The sequence below is a fragment of the Chlamydotis macqueenii genome, chromosome 6 (genome assembly GCF_036417535.1).
Source record: "Chlamydotis macqueenii isolate bChlMac1 chromosome 6, bChlMac1.mat, whole genome shotgun sequence".
NCBI classification, from domain to species: domain Eukaryota; kingdom Metazoa; phylum Chordata; class Aves; order Otidiformes; family Otididae; genus Chlamydotis; species Chlamydotis macqueenii.
This window is the reverse complement of record NC_141561.1, coordinates 29,920,452-29,936,136: the sequence shown is the minus strand read 5'-3', so window position 1 is coordinate 29,936,136 and position 15,685 is coordinate 29,920,452. Positions and strand designations below refer to the sequence as shown.

General features: G+C 37.6%; 1 protein-coding gene across 1 annotated transcript in view; it reads right to left on the bottom strand.

Annotated features, from left to right (window-relative positions):
- Positions 1–15,685, bottom strand: part of ALS2 (alsin Rho guanine nucleotide exchange factor ALS2) — a 41,612-nt gene that overhangs the window by 25,790 nt on the left and 137 nt on the right. The window contains exons 2-9 of the mRNA XM_086751003.1: positions 10,866–10,955; positions 8,279–8,433; positions 5,963–6,882; positions 3,277–3,637; positions 2,218–2,386; positions 1,679–1,775; positions 1,199–1,276; positions 91–267 (exon numbers count right to left, since the gene is read on the bottom strand). Of these exons, the coding sequence (XP_086607129.1) occupies positions 91–267; positions 1,199–1,276; positions 1,679–1,775; positions 2,218–2,386; positions 3,277–3,637; positions 5,963–6,882; positions 8,279–8,433; positions 10,866–10,885 (1,977 nt within the window). The 5' untranslated portion in view covers positions 10,886–10,955. The remainder of the gene's footprint in view (positions 1–90; positions 268–1,198; positions 1,277–1,678; positions 1,776–2,217; positions 2,387–3,276; positions 3,638–5,962; positions 6,883–8,278; positions 8,434–10,865; positions 10,956–15,685) is intronic.

Here is a 15,685-nt window from a genome sequence, read left to right as displayed (position 1 = left end):
TGACATTCTTAAAGTTGGTTAAACAACCAGCACTGTGCTATTTCTAAAAAGCAGTGGGATTTGCACTAATGTAAAGGAAATACCACTCACCTTACTACAGGATAGTAACAAAATTGGACTCTTAGTAGAGCTATTTTCATACAAATTATTTTCTGTTGTTGTCTCCTGGCCACTGTAATATAATCCAGGTTGGAAGTCTTCCTCATCTGCTAAGAAGAGGGAATAATCTAATCCTGCTGCTATACTCCAAACACCATCACCACACATCTGAAATTCATGAGGACAGAAAAGACATTAGAAATCACCACCTGAAGCTGTAAGGGGAGAAGAGTACTTAACTCTTCTAGTCACACATGCACATAATACACCTGCCAAGAAAAAGTATTGCAATAACTGGTAACTTTTCAACTTCAGTGTCTCACAACAAATACATTTCTTACGTGTATACTGAAAATGATCTTCATTTCCAGTCTTCTTTCTAATGGTTGATTTGTTGCCTTTAAATTATAAATCAGTTTTATTTTTAAATGGCCATCAGGTGAGCTTGATTAAAATTGGGACACTGTTCTCCCCTCTACATTTAACTGTGAAATCTATGAATTTGGGACAGTTAACATGCAGTACATTAATTTGCATAAGGCCTAAGCAGGAAAGCTCTGCAGCTAGTTTTCCACTAAGACAAGCACCAGAAGACATAGGCAAGGGTCTGGTCTAACCCAAAACCATTATTTGGCTACTGACTCAATGTGTTGAAGAGTGCAAAACAAGCAGAAAACCTACTGTCAAAACAGATCCGGAAATACAGAAATGAACAAATATGGTCATGGTTTAGTAAAGCTAAAAATAACAGAAGAATGTTCAGAATAAAAACAGTGTTTGAAGGTATTTAAAAGTTTCAGCACTGCAACATCGATATCAGAGAAACCAAATATAACGTAGAAGTGAAATTTGTTAAGATACAACCAGTCATGTTTCTCAGTTTTAGAACTTCAATGTGGTCAAAAAACAGAAGTCTGTGTACACAATTTCTTTGCTATATTTTCACAAGCTCATCTAATGATTGTATTCACAGTATAAGCCAAAGAAATCAATAGCACACAGATCCATAAACAAGGTCAGTTTTTAGAAATTACTTTGCACTCACTTGTATAAGAAGAGATCCTAAACTGAAAGAAGAAAAATATGAAAAACAAAGTACCTTTGCAAGACGAGGGACTGTTGTTGGGGAGTTCAAGTGACCAAGTTGTCCAGAGATATTACTGCCCCACGAATACACCTGTAAGAAACACAGCTAAGCATGAGAAGGTAAGTTTATATACACAGACATATACTGTAGTAATACAACACATCAAGTGTGCAAATAGACACAAGTCAAGAGTACAAAATCCATGTACCAAGAAGCACTTCCCTAATTTCCACCATCTTCCTATATTCTCAAATTCTCTTCCCATGTTCAGAATTGGAATGCACCAAAACCAAGTCATGGCAATCTTTAAACACAATGCTGATGGGATATGCAGAACTTTGGCAGAAATAAAGTCAAAATTCCACACTGCTTCCAAGTTGCCTCCCATAAACGGAAGCAAAAGTTTAGAAGCAAAAGAAATAAAAACCTTGAAAACACCAAACATGACAATTATGTCATAGCTCAGCAGTAAGTGATAACAGTCACTTGTACCTGGGATTTGGCAGTGAGCGCTAAGGAATGATGGCCACCAGCAGAGAGGTGAATCACTTCTTTACCATCTAGGCTTTTCACACATAGTGGCTGAAGCCTGTCAATCCCCATAACCCAGGGTGGAAGAGGGAGAAGAAAAAAAAAAATATTATCAGAGGTATTCTTAAGACAAAAATAAACTAGAAGTTGGTGGGTTTTTTTTCCCCTGAAACAAATTAGAGAAAACAAACATACATGGAGCCTTTTGGCAACAAACCAGCTTAGTCAAAAAGGTCATGAAGGGTGATAGCTGATGACAAACCTCACCCTAATTTGGACAAAGTCAAAATGTCACCAAAACTCCTAGTGATTACACATGGAAAAGTCATAACTGATTGACGTTCAGTAACAACACAGCATAAAACATGTTACTTGAAGGAACTTAAGTGATAACACAAAAGAACAAGAACAGAATGCAAGGGACTTGACTAAATTTGAGAAAGTTGAATACTTAAGATTTCCTAGAGACCTATTAAAAACATTTATCAAAGAAATCTCACCTTGGTAGAACATCACCATGTCCTAGCTGTCCTTCCTTCCCCTTTCCCCAGCTCCATACCTCCGTTCTTAGAGAGGGTAAAAGAGCATCAGCCTCACCACTGTAGGTTGGAGTCAGAGCTACAGTCCTCATTTTTGCCCGCCCTACCTTCCGTAACAGCCTAGGAGAAACTGAAAATGGGCCAAAAGATAGAAAAATTGCTCATCATTTCAGGTAAATATATCACTTAGACTATGTGTTACACAGTAGCACCATCTGAGTACCACTTCAGGTAACTGATCAAGTTTTCTTAAAGAGGTCTTAAGTTTGAGATCAAAGGCTGACAGGTAAGAAGATAGGTTACTGATACATAGAAATAATATATGTGCTAGAAGTAGACAGACCCCAATTAATTTTCACCAGCTATTAAAGGATAACAGGCGTATAAGAACTATACAGTTATACTGAAGCAAGTGAACCAAACTATACAGTTAAAAATGTTTTGAAATAAAAATATATCCTTGCAGCGAACAAAGGATTTCAATGCTTCCCAAGATCTCCCCTCAGATCCAAGATCAATATAGAACTAAACCACATACCCACCCATTCAGAGCAATTAACACTAAAATCTGACGGAAGAAGGTCATTAACTTTGAAGTTTGGCAGTCGGAACTGGAATATTTCTAAATCCCTGGCTCAAAATCAGCTCAGTGCAGTAGGGATTACAGGCCACAGATTTTTATGTACTCTGTAACCTATAGGAAAGACAGTTTGCTGTCATTTTGGAGTAAGATGCTCAGACTACTACAATGTGCCTGCTTTACATTACTTTATCTGTAAAAAACATTCTTAAATCCACTATGCTTTTGGTTTTCTTAGCATGCAGTATATGCTAGTCTTCATTCCCCATACTGCCTTCAAGTCCCAAGATACAGTTTAGAATTCATAAACATCATGTTCAATAATATGTTCATAATTATCTTAATTCATTACGTTCAATAAATGTTTTATTTTCAGTTAAAAAACTTCAAATTATTAAATTTTTTTCCAGTCTCTTCATTTTCCCAATGTGCTTTTTTACCTTGTGACAACAAGCCAGGCAAAGAAAGTCTTCGACTCCCTCCTTCAGATTCCTCCTCTCTAATATCTACTAAACTGGAACTCTTCTTCCCCTGCATGGATTCCAGTCTGACCTGCTCTTCTCTACTGTCTTTCAGAGCTTCAGGCCCTGGGGAACCGCTGCCAGACTGAGATCCTGGTTCACTTGAAGGTGTGCCATAGAAGTTCATTACTTTCTTCAGAGACAATGCTCCAGCTTCATACGTAGCAGCTACTCTCACACCAACTGCTGATGCACAAGAGGCCACTAGGCTGTTCAAGGCAGATGTGCTGGTACCTGGCGGGCCAGGTATACAAGCACCAAGTTGTTGCTCTTGAGAATGCTAAAACCAAAGAAAAATTGAAGACTATCATACCAGACAGCACATAACAGTAGGATGATAATATACACATTCAGTATTCAAACTATATGCTATACTCAACAAGACATTATGGGGAAGCTTTTTATACTTATGTGTACATCTGTTCCTCAGAATCACATTGTTAAGGTAGCACCTTAAAGCACCATTTCTACATGGATTGAGCGTTGTCTGTTGCACTCTTCTTGTAGCTCATCCGTAAGAGACCGTGGGTCTGTTTTTTTACATATAAAAAAAAGGATCTTTGCAAACAAATAAAAAGAGATTTAATTTTAGGCTTATTACGAGCTTCTCTGCCACCAATTAAAGTGCATCAGCGAGCATGCTGTATTCGCAGAGAGCGAAGGTCTCCCTTTGATAGGTTAAAAGGAAAACAGCAATTCACAGATTCATTTTGCAAGGTCTACCTTAAGACTGGGCTATGTGTCCCCTTACACTACTGTTGTAGCCATATAAACCTCAGTTAACAATAATCACATCACACTAGGGACAAATTGAAGACAATTATTAGTAACAGCACATGATTACCTATAATAGCAACCAATTTACCCACCAAATAAGAAATAACGCACAAGATTATATTTGCCAAATAGTTTTAGTGTTAAAACAAAGACAGCAAAGTTTCATTTTCCCACCTAATACATGGTGGGAAATAATATTAATATAAAAATATTATAACTCATTTTATCCTATCAGAAGGAAAACAGTCCTTGACTTCTCTTTTTATTTTTTGTGAAAAATTAGGCTAAAGGATTGGGCCTATTTACTTATACTTCATTCCTATTTATAAAAGGCATGGCCAGCAATACAGAAAAGCAAACTTGTTGTGTAGGAAAGCAAAGAGAAACAAAGGATTTTACTAATGCTGAAACATAACATTAGAGTCCTCATCTCTGCTCTTCAAATGTATGCTCAATTGTGTTAAGATTCAGTGACTCAATTCCAGGCTTGTTTATTCTTGGAACTGTGCAAGGGAAACAGTATTCTGGAAATATTCCAGGAACAAGGAGTTGAAAACAGGAGCATGAAACTACATGTTTCAGTCATTTCCTAACAGCAGGAGTTCTTGCGTGAGTCTGAGGCCCACAACTGCTAGAATGGACTTATTAGCAAAAAGCAAAAGGAGGACAACTGTGTTCACACAATGTTTATTTCTCTGAAATAAGTTTCCCTCAGAACAGGAAAACAGAACCTGCCGAATCACCAAGTTACTGGGCAGTTTGCTGTGGTTTTAATACTACTTTTTTTTATTTTCAGTCAGAGATGATAAAAATAAAGTATTTATTAGGCACCATGCAATTTATCTCCCAGAATCATTGTGAAAAACTTCTTAATGTACTTATAAAAAAATTTATATATACACAACACTTGAAATGACAAAAGAAATGTTCAGAATTCTGATTTTGGGCCACAGAGTGGCAGTTTTTCTTACAGATGTTACCTTTACCATAAACCATCCAGCAGTATGGTACTTACATAGGGACTGCCAGACTGCACTGCAAGATTTTTTATTAGTTTTCTAATAGCTTTGAAGTTGTATTTTCTTCCCTCCCACACTAAACAAGATTTTTTTCGAAACAGTGGAAAACAGTGTTTTGGCAGGGAGCTTGGAACAGCTCTTGAACCTACATATTAAGCATTTTCCGATGCTTTTTAAGAAATTACTACTTTCCTGTTCTGCTATAGCATCAAAACAGTGTTGTTGAACCATTTTCCACACCACTACAAAACAGAGTAGTACTTATGTATTTCCCATCCCTGTTTATAAGTTGATGTTACCCCTACATGATTAACATTAGAAGCCTTTTGGTCAATGCTTTAACATTACCTTTACAATCTTCACTTGCAATCTATCATTTTTAATCTACTGAGAAACAGACAGATCTGTGAGAGATTTGTTCCACATATAGAAAAGAAAGTTTTACCTCAAAGGTAAATTAGACAAGTACCAGCTTACTGCCCCACACAAATGGGAAACCTATGCATCTTAAACCAGCTGCAGTACAAGAAACTGGCTTATGTGGTTCTGGTGCTGCAGACCATGAAGAGGAGAGACTATAGCGCTCTCAAGGCTGCTCATGTTAAAGGTGAGCAGTTCAATTCAAAGATGAAGGACAAAAACTCTTCCACTTAAAAGCTGAGAACCATCACAGAGAAGAAACGCTTTGAAACTACAGGAACACCACAGCTACATTAAACTAAAAGAAGTTTTACTTACTGAAAAGAGTAACACTTTTACATATACAAGAGGAGTTGTAGCAAATTAAGAGCTAGTGACTAGGTACCAACCTGATCAGGTTCTGTGCACATATTTTTCTCCAGGCTCTCATTTAATGAGCGATCTGATAAACTGATTAAGTACTCTTTCACTTCCTTTTTGTCTGGGAATAGAATATTTCCAGGACTAGAAATTCCACTGTCCTCCTGTCCATCGTTGCTGGAAAGCACGCTTGCTCCATCAGATTCTAAAGCAACAAGTGTATGTTCTTCCACAAGTAGTTTCTGATAGTCTTCATTTTGGCTACCTGTGACACTCTTTCCTTCTAGGGTCTCCAACGAGGGACAGAAGACATGGTTTTCTGGTTGGTTATCAGACAGTGCTACACCCAGTGGGCAACAGTGACTATCTGAAATAATTACATGATCTTCCTTGTCTGTCATGGTAATAAGGAGTTGACTGCAATGATTGCACCTCTCTGGAATAGGCTTCATTTCCTGCACAGGGAGACATTGTACCAGAGCCAGGCTGTGGTACGCTCCACAAGCAATCTGGAGCACAACACGTCCTGACAGGTGCTCTACCTTCTGTGGTTTTGTCACTGGGAAAGTTGTTGTTATGAGCCCGAGCTGGCAGCCGCTCCCCCAAGCCCATATCTCTCTGCTTAGTGATAGTGCCAGCGTGTGTTCCTCTCCACATGCTAGCTGCAAAATCCTTACTGATAACAGAGGACTGGTTTCCGAATCACAAATACTGATGGGTTGTGGCTCTGGCACACATGGCTGATTAGCAACTGCGCACTGGCCAGCAGAATTGTTCCCCCACATGTACACCACACCACTTTCTGTCACAGCTCCATTATGGAAGCTGCCAGCTGCCACTGTAATAACATGATGTCCAAGCAAATTATTTTCTAAGATAGGACTATTAGCACATGACTCCTCCGGTCCTGATCTCCAGGGCAGTCTTCCGAAACTGTAGACCTCTCCACCTGGGAGGAAAAAAAAAAAGCACAAAACAAAACACACCTAACATGAGTCTAATGAAGTTAAAGCAATACCAAAATTTGAAGAGGGACTCAGATAAACAAGTATCAATTTTCAGCTTACTCGAGGCTCAGCGAAACTATGGCTGATGTATGAAGACTGCTGATTGCTCTCTGCAACTGCTGCCCTTAAGTTCTACACCTCATGTTAACGTTACCTTGTGTGTGCATGCATGCACTGTTGAATTAAGTAATGTTTTTCTGCTAAAAATTCTACTATACCTAAGTGCACTTATTGGTCCTTTCTATTTTAAGAACATACAACATATTAAGGACACACAACTATGCTTGAAGAGCACGACAAAGTACAGAGCTCATCTTTCCATACAGAGATCTAGCATCACCAAACTGCACTGTTTGCCACCCTAGAGTAAAACAGGATTCCTGTTTCAGGTGGAAAGTGGAAGAGGTGGGTGGGTAAATGTATCTTGCCACTGGTTTGATGTTGTATTGCAGCCTCTGCAAAATTTCATTATTTACCTGAAAAGATTGCAGCAATGCTAGATCAAATTACTTTGCTAATCTAAAGAAAAGCAGAAATCTGTTTTTAAAATGAACAGTTGTTTTCACAGTGATGGAAAAAAGATAAATGATATCCACAAACAACATGCTTCATGGGGCAAGAACACGTGTGCAAAAAGCCCTTTTACTGATGAAACAAACATGTTCTAAAAAAAAATCAAAACAAAAAAACCCAAAACACTGGAACACCATAACAACTCCAATAAAGAAGAGGTGCTTATAGCAGGCTCATCAATAACCTGAAATCTTTCCCTCAAAAACATCAGAGAAAAATCAAAGAAGCAACTTCCAGTTTAGTCTTTACAACTGTATGCCCACTGATCAGTACAAGTAAGGACCAAGCTATGCAAACACGTAAAGGGACTGGCTTTTAGAAATACTTTGATTCACAATGCCAAACTTCTCACAAACCAAGATTCACTCTAATGCATCTATTAGCTACACATTTTTTTCAGAAGCACACAGAAACCAAAGCTCTTACACATCAAGAGAATCTCTTGCTGTAATGTCTTGTTTGAATGACAGACATCACAAGAAGTGTCATTTTGAGTTAACACGGTTAGAGATTACCTTATCATCTTTAAAGAGGAAATCCAGAGCCATTGTTAAAAAAAAATTAAAGACACAATGCATAAAATTTCTATTCCAATAGTTTTAAGTAACTTATAACTAAGAAGGAAATACTGGCAAAATTAAAAATCTAACTGTTTAAAAGTTGTGTATAAGACATGGATAGAATAAAAAAAAACTAAAAGAAGAAAACTTGATAATAACTAAGTTTGTTACTGCCTCAAATCTTTACAATTAAGATGTTCATTACCTTCTGTTAGAAGTAACCCATGATTTATTCCAAGGGCTGCCTGTAATACAGTCTTTCCACTGAGGCCTGGAAGCCTTTCTGGAGTTACAGAGCAGGAACCAGCCTTCCAAACATAGACCAGGCCTCTCTCTTTGGCTCCTTCTGCCTCTTCTGAGCTACAAAAAGATTGGAGGAAATATAGAATCAGCTTGAAGTTTTCTGTGGTTCAGTAATGTACAGTTTGCTATTCTCATATGTAGGAAAGGCTTAGTAGTTCAGGCATTAATTTCAGAAAGTCAACATATTTCATTTACAATTTGGTAATCTTAATTTAAATGTTATTTGAATGAAAAACAAGTATCTTCTGTTTGAAATCATTAGTTTTCTTTTTCATTTTCACTTTACTGCCTGAAAAGCAGCTAATCTTGTCACTAGTAAACTTAAAGATACATTTATTTACAACTGATACAGCCCTTATATTATATATTGTATTTGTTGCTGACAGCAAGGAGATCAAATTAATACACAATTTTGCCACTGTATGCTGAGGGAGATCAGTGCTTCAGTTCTACACATTATGCAAACAGTGAGATTTATAGTGTTAACACTCTCTGTGTTGTTAGAAAGGAGAAGGAACATTTCTGGTTTATTAGGTTTTATTCATGTTTAGTATTACTCTTCTTTGGGAAATCAAAATGCAGGAAAACAGCCTTAAAATAACGTTTTTATCAGTTACATAGAACAAGTACACTGGAAATACACACAAACATCTCACATAACACTTGCTTTAAAAGTCATTAAGCAAAAGATTTATTGTGTGCAGATTTTACCTGAACTAATTGCTCCCATTCATAGTATCTTCAAAACATAACACCTATAAGAGCTCATCCTTTATATACCTTCATTTCTACCTTTAGAGTGAAAAATGGTTGTTTTTTGTTGGGTTCATGGTTTGTTTTTTTTCCCCTCTTAATTCTTACTGAGTTTCTCAGATCCAAATGAGCCAGTCACTCAAATCAATTGAGCCAAGGAAAAACAACAAATATCCTGAAACACAATGGAAGGAACTGTGCTTGCAACTATCCAAAGCTGGTTTAACACTTCACAGACTCTAGTCTGAACACTCAGTCAGCAACTTCTCCCACTCAGCAAAAAGAAATTCCTCAGAACTTTGACAACAGGCACACAGTTTTAACAATTTGTGGAATCACTTGATTTAAATAAACATAAGAAGTAATTTTAAACATCAATATAGACTGACAGCATTCCAAGTTAAATTAAGAGTTTTCTTTAAATTCATTTTAAATGTTATATAGAACAGATTTTTATCTACCCTTCAGGAAAAAGTAGGTTTAGCTTCTTATTTGCCAACAGTCAAGTCATTTACTCCCCACATAGATCAGTTCTTGCAGCTTTGTATGAACTTGTGAAATTATATATATATATAAGGTAAAGAGAAGAGCTTTGACGGAATGACAATCTTTGTCTAGAAGAAAGGGCACAAAACCCAAATATATTCCAATACCAAAGCAAACTCCGAAAATGCTACTCTGATAGGCCACATTGTGGACAATTAAGTAGCACGTTCAAAAGCCAGAAGGCCCTATACATGCAGACTACTGATTTTTTTAAACTAGAAATTGCTAATTGTGGTACATAGGATGAACAATACTTTTGCACAACCTGCCCCTGAAACGTTCAAGATAAGAATAACTAAGAGATGGAATTCTCTTAGCTCCTGTGCCCATCTCCAATTTTTATTCTTTTTCCACATTAAAAAAAAAAAAAAAATCAACAAAAAGGTGACTGTCAAGAACTCTTCTAAAATCAGGTAAATAATTTAATCCAAACAACACAGTATTAAAACACAGAATCCATCTTGCATTTTAAATACATAGGACCTATCTTCAGAATACAAGTAAATTTAAAAGGAACCAATCGAATAATATATAGAGTAGAAAAAAGTTAGAAAAATCCAACATCCTAACTAGGACATTTACCTAAAATCAAAATACAGATTTTACTCAGATGGGCAAAGCACACCAAAGAAAACAACACGATGATACAGAGTTTGCATTAACATACATTAAATCAATTGCATTACATTCAGTCCAAAGCCTGATATTTAGGCCTTTATCCATTTAGTAAGTCTTCAGAGAACAGTCTAAGACAAATTTGAACAGTCATATACCAGGATTTATTACAAGACACTCATTTTCCATCCCCAAAACATCTGACCTCTGTCAGGTATCTTAGTGGAAGAAACAAGGAGCAAAATAACAGTCTACTGCAGGGCTATTGATCCAGGCTCAGTTCACGGTGCAGGTAACAGATATGATTTACTATTCACCAGAGAATGTTACTTTCAAGTTTCCAGCCTATGGCTATCCCTCCACAAGTTTCAACAATCAACTTTAAAAGAAGTTGCTGTTGTAATAAGTTGAGCATTCCAGACACAACTGAAAGTAAAGCTAAGTTACTCTTTTTCTTCCCTTTAGTGTAAGTTACATAAAGAGTATACTGACATCACTTAATAATTTTATGGGATGATCACGAGCTGGCATATTTCAGGGAGCCTTTGTGGCTTCACCTAGCTGCTCATTCTCACCTTCTTTCCTGTGAGTCCATCTGTCAGTGGCAGCACTCCATTACCACCAAATCATTCCTCTTTCAAAAGGAACAGTATAATTTCCACAAACTGCAAAACAAAAACTGCTATTTAATTGCAAATAACGTTAAGCATAAAAAATAAACAAATAAACAAGAAGCAAAGCTTTAGATCCCATAATAAATAAATAAGCACTTCCGCAACACTAGGATTGCTGAAGTATTTAGTTCACTTACGCTGAGTTGGCAGACAAAAGCTAAACAGCCAGACTTGTCCTACCTACTCATCTCACAATAGGTCTATTGTAAGGACAGACTGAACAAGACCTAGTTCAAAGGCAAAAATTAACATCAATCTCTCTCTGTAATTCTCAGTATACCACTCAAGAGACAACAAAGCAGGATAATTGACACATTTTCAGTCTAAAATAAGATAGAATTCTACACTAAAGCTAAATTTATAAGGTAAACAGATCGGTAGAAACAGAAAATAGTTAAGAGTTGAATTCATAACTGTATTCCAGAACCAAAGCACATATTACCATTAAAAGGTACAGTTCTATTAAAACCTGTGCAGAAATGCGCAAAGCCAATTAAGAGTTCATAGTATTTCTTCATGCAAACTGGTAGCAGAGTATCCATTAAGATATCATAAGACCACAGAAGCGAAGGAGAAAAAAGTGGCTGCTCTATTTATGCTCCTATCCTTTCAGATTTTGAATTTTGCAAGTTCACCATCACACCTTTCCGGCTCCATGAAGGTACCTTTGTATTACTTTTGCTTCTAATAAAACAAAGCTACAAATAATCATTGTTTCTTATGATCTATTTGGCTTTTTAATATTGAAAGAATTGTATTTTTCCTTGATCTACTGCCTTCCTAGATGAAGTATTAAAAATTTTAGTTACATTAATGCATGCATGGTCTTATTTATTAAAGTAAAATAAGTTTCATACATAAATTCCTTAGGTTTCTTTTGCTTTATTGTAGCTGCTGTCTGATATCCACTGTAATAAAACCAGAAAATAAATCATTTAATATAATGGTGTTTTAAGACAATATATCTCCAATAAAAGATCCAGAATGAGTAGTCTGAAGCTCTTTGATACAGAAAATAGAAATAAAATATGGCCAGTCTTGATTACAAGAGAATATATGCAAACCTGTAAACTGCATGCAGATGTTTTGATTCACACTTGGAAACAGTAATCATCAAGTTGATAAATAATTGAATTAACTAACACAAATCCCCACACCTTCCCTAGACTGCTCTGAATAATGAAGTACCAAGCAGACAAAAACAGCAACACATCATGCCAAATGTTTTCAGTTTTCCAAATACAAGACACTAAAACCAGTGATTTGGGCTTCAGGGTTGGCAAAAAACATATCACAAAAAGACAAAGAGCCATGAAAATATGAAATCAAATTAATATGATAGAATAGTATTGTGGTAAGTCATATGCACCTTGCTCTAAAAAAAGATCAGAGCATATTTTCTAGGAACACATACACACTAAGCCAAACTTGTCACCAGAAAGATACTGCTTTCCAGACACTTCTGTCTCTCCTTCCTCAACTGAAAAAGAAAAAAACCCACCCACAACTGTAAAAGTTAACTTTTAAAATATTAACAGAGGAAGTTTCACAATTATAAGTAAACTGTCATGCCACACTTCAGTAATAGAGGTGTTGATGACACATCAAAGGAAAATGGAAGAATATTTTTGGAACTTCCAACTTTGTGATGTGTTCTTGCTCAGAAAAGTACATTTGGGTTTTTTTTAGCCTACTCAAAACCACCTAACCCTACAATTCATTTTCTTGAAAATGTTGGTACTTCTCTGTGAAGAACTATACCTTCACATATAAATATCCAATGGATCAATGAATCAGGAGCTTTGATTCATTGGGAGCTTTGATATAGTCATCAAATTATCAAAAATCGTATCGTTTACTCCATATGTTCTTACTCAAGATCAGCGAAGTGAGGCTTAAAATTCTTGGCTTCTATAACTTCAGGGGAGTTTTAATGGTTTGGTTTTTTTTTTAAGGGCTCAAAGAATTTCTTTCATTTTCGCGAGCTTCAACTGCACAAAAACTTACTGTCGTTCTCATGAAAACAAAACAAATTTAAGCCATGCATCTGATTAGCTGCTTTGCAAGATCTCCCTTCAAGGTCCAATTGAAAAATAATTTGTGTGCTTATTAAGTAAGAAACCTGCTATACTGGTGGACTAGAAATTAAGAGAGTGATATGATGGTGGTGATATATTTTATTTTCTTTACAAAAATCACACTTAAGGTTGCATTGCTAAGCATTTATGCACATTAGGGAAAATGACAGTCAAACGGTTTTATTTCCATAAACAAGACATCTTGAATTCAAGTTCAGTGCAAGTTTTCATTCACTCCTAGGACAGCATAATATTATTCCCATTTCACAGCTAAAACAAAACATAAATCATTTGGTCACAGCTACAAACTGAGTACTTATAAATAGAAAGTTTCCTCCTCTCAATAGAAATATACAATTGACTGATTTTTACCTAATTTCACATTTATATCATATTATGCTGTAGCATTAAGTATACATGCTTTCTCTTCCACTAAGATTACCTGAATTGTTATCAGGTTTGTTATTAGGTTTAATTTTCATAGAAGTGAACACCCAGGCACAATACATCATTCTCATGGTATGAAGATCGGTGTGATACCAGCACCTGCACTGCTCTGCCCACACATTTACTTTCTACTTTTTTTTTTTTTGCTTCAACACTGCAAGAGGAGGAAGAAAAAAAAAAATAATAAATCAAAGAGTGCCAAATAGTGACAAATTATGAAATGGATTTGTGTTACAGACAGATGGTCACTAGGAGGACACTGATGTCATACTTTCCACTTACAGACTAGAATGTTAATTCAAACTTCCCAGAAATCAAACACTATCACACTATAATAACTGCTAGGGCAGGGAACAATGTGGAGTAAACATTACTCTCATTAGTAGTGGACTGCGTCCTTCACTGGGCACTGACCACTCAGTAATAAGCATTGTAGGTATAAAAGTAATCTTACATTCAATGCTAAACAGGAACAACTGGTATGCTCCTGACTTTCAGAAATACTAGAACTCCATCAGCCTCGTGTGCTTATTTATCTGCTAGTTAATAAATACTACAAATACTTCTACAACTTTCAGACATGTTTACTTACATATTTGCAAACACATTTTTAATAAATCTGTTGTACCATATTTAGCGATAACTTACACTACCAAGACTGCAAGTTTGTTATACAAAATTATCTACTCAGGTTCTGAACGAGGCTACCTCCAAGCTTCCTAATTCAAAACAGATTTGTCAACATGAGTATTGTCTACAGGTATATATCATCATTTATTATTTCTAACTGTGATTCACATATAATGTGTTAGCAGTTCAAGAAGGCCTTGTGTTTTCGTCAGCACTGACTAGGTACAACCACTATTTTTAACATTGCGTGATTAAGACCTGCTCAGAGCAAAACAAAACAACTTGCTACTAAAAGACAGCAGCAGTCCCTTCAAATGAGGGCTCAAATCTTTCAATGCTAGTTCCAGTGAAAGAGTGACAGTAGCAAACAAGATATAACAGTGAAGAAGCCAGGGAAAAAAAAAAAACAACACAACAAAGAAAGGGCCTAGTATCAGCTAAAAGAACACAGCTGAAAACTACCTGGTATAGCACATAACTAATTTAAATTTTACCAAACTCATAAGAGATTCAGAAACTTCTGAATATCCCTTCCTCCTCTTTTTTCCTTTGAAACTACACCTTATTAATTTAGCACATGTTCAGGTGTTTCCCCTTCTGAAAACAGTTACCTGTGCAGGAACTGAAAGACAGTAACTATAGCTAGTTTTATAAGTCACTGCACTACAACAGCAGTGGCTAAGTCTTGACAGCAGAGGTAAACTACCAATAGTCTACAACTACTCTAGTTGCTCCCCAGTGTCTCACCAAAGTATTTTTGTGCTGGAACAGGAGATCTGTGAGAGTGACAGCATGCTATGTCACCTGTAAATGATACTGCAGCCATGCCAGGACTGTAACTCTGTAGACTCCAGAAGTTGAAGCAGCATTTACTCCCGAGCAACCAAGTCATGCAAAGAGAAAGGACTTTCAAGTGAAACTACAAGGAGATAAAGGGCATACTATTTAAACTTCAGGTGGTCTCTTCCCATCAAAAGGGAGGAGTCCTTTAGGAACCTACAAAGACAAATCTCAACCTCTCTGCCCTACCAGCTTCTCGAAACGAGAGGAGCTGGACAGCCAGCACCTTCAGTCAGAGCTGTCCTTTACCCTCTCCCAGCTTCTCCAGCCCAGGCCCCGGCTGAGAAGGGGCCTGTTCGCCGATCACCAGCGCAGCACCCCAGCACACCTCCTCTCCTAACGCCCAGGTGTGGCAGGCGCAGGAAGCGCGGCGGGCCGGCCCAGGGCACTTCGGCCAAGCAGGTTCCCGCCACAGCGCTGCGCGCCGTTTCCCCTCAGGGGAGAGCGGCCATTTCCCCCGCTGTTCCTTATCACCCCCCCAAACTCTCCCCCACCTGTTGCCCCGCAGCCAGGGCAGCACCTGCCCTGCCGGAGCGGCGCCCAGGGGAGAGGCCTAGGGGAGGGCGGGGGCAATGCCCCAGGCAGGGCCCGAGCGGCGGGGGAGCCAGCTGAGAGAGGCCGTTGGCGGGGTCAGGGGGCGCGCGGGCGACTAACGGCAGAACGGAGCCCTTGAGAGGCGGCGGTGGGAACGCCCCCCACCCGCACAGGTCGGCGCCCCACATGGCT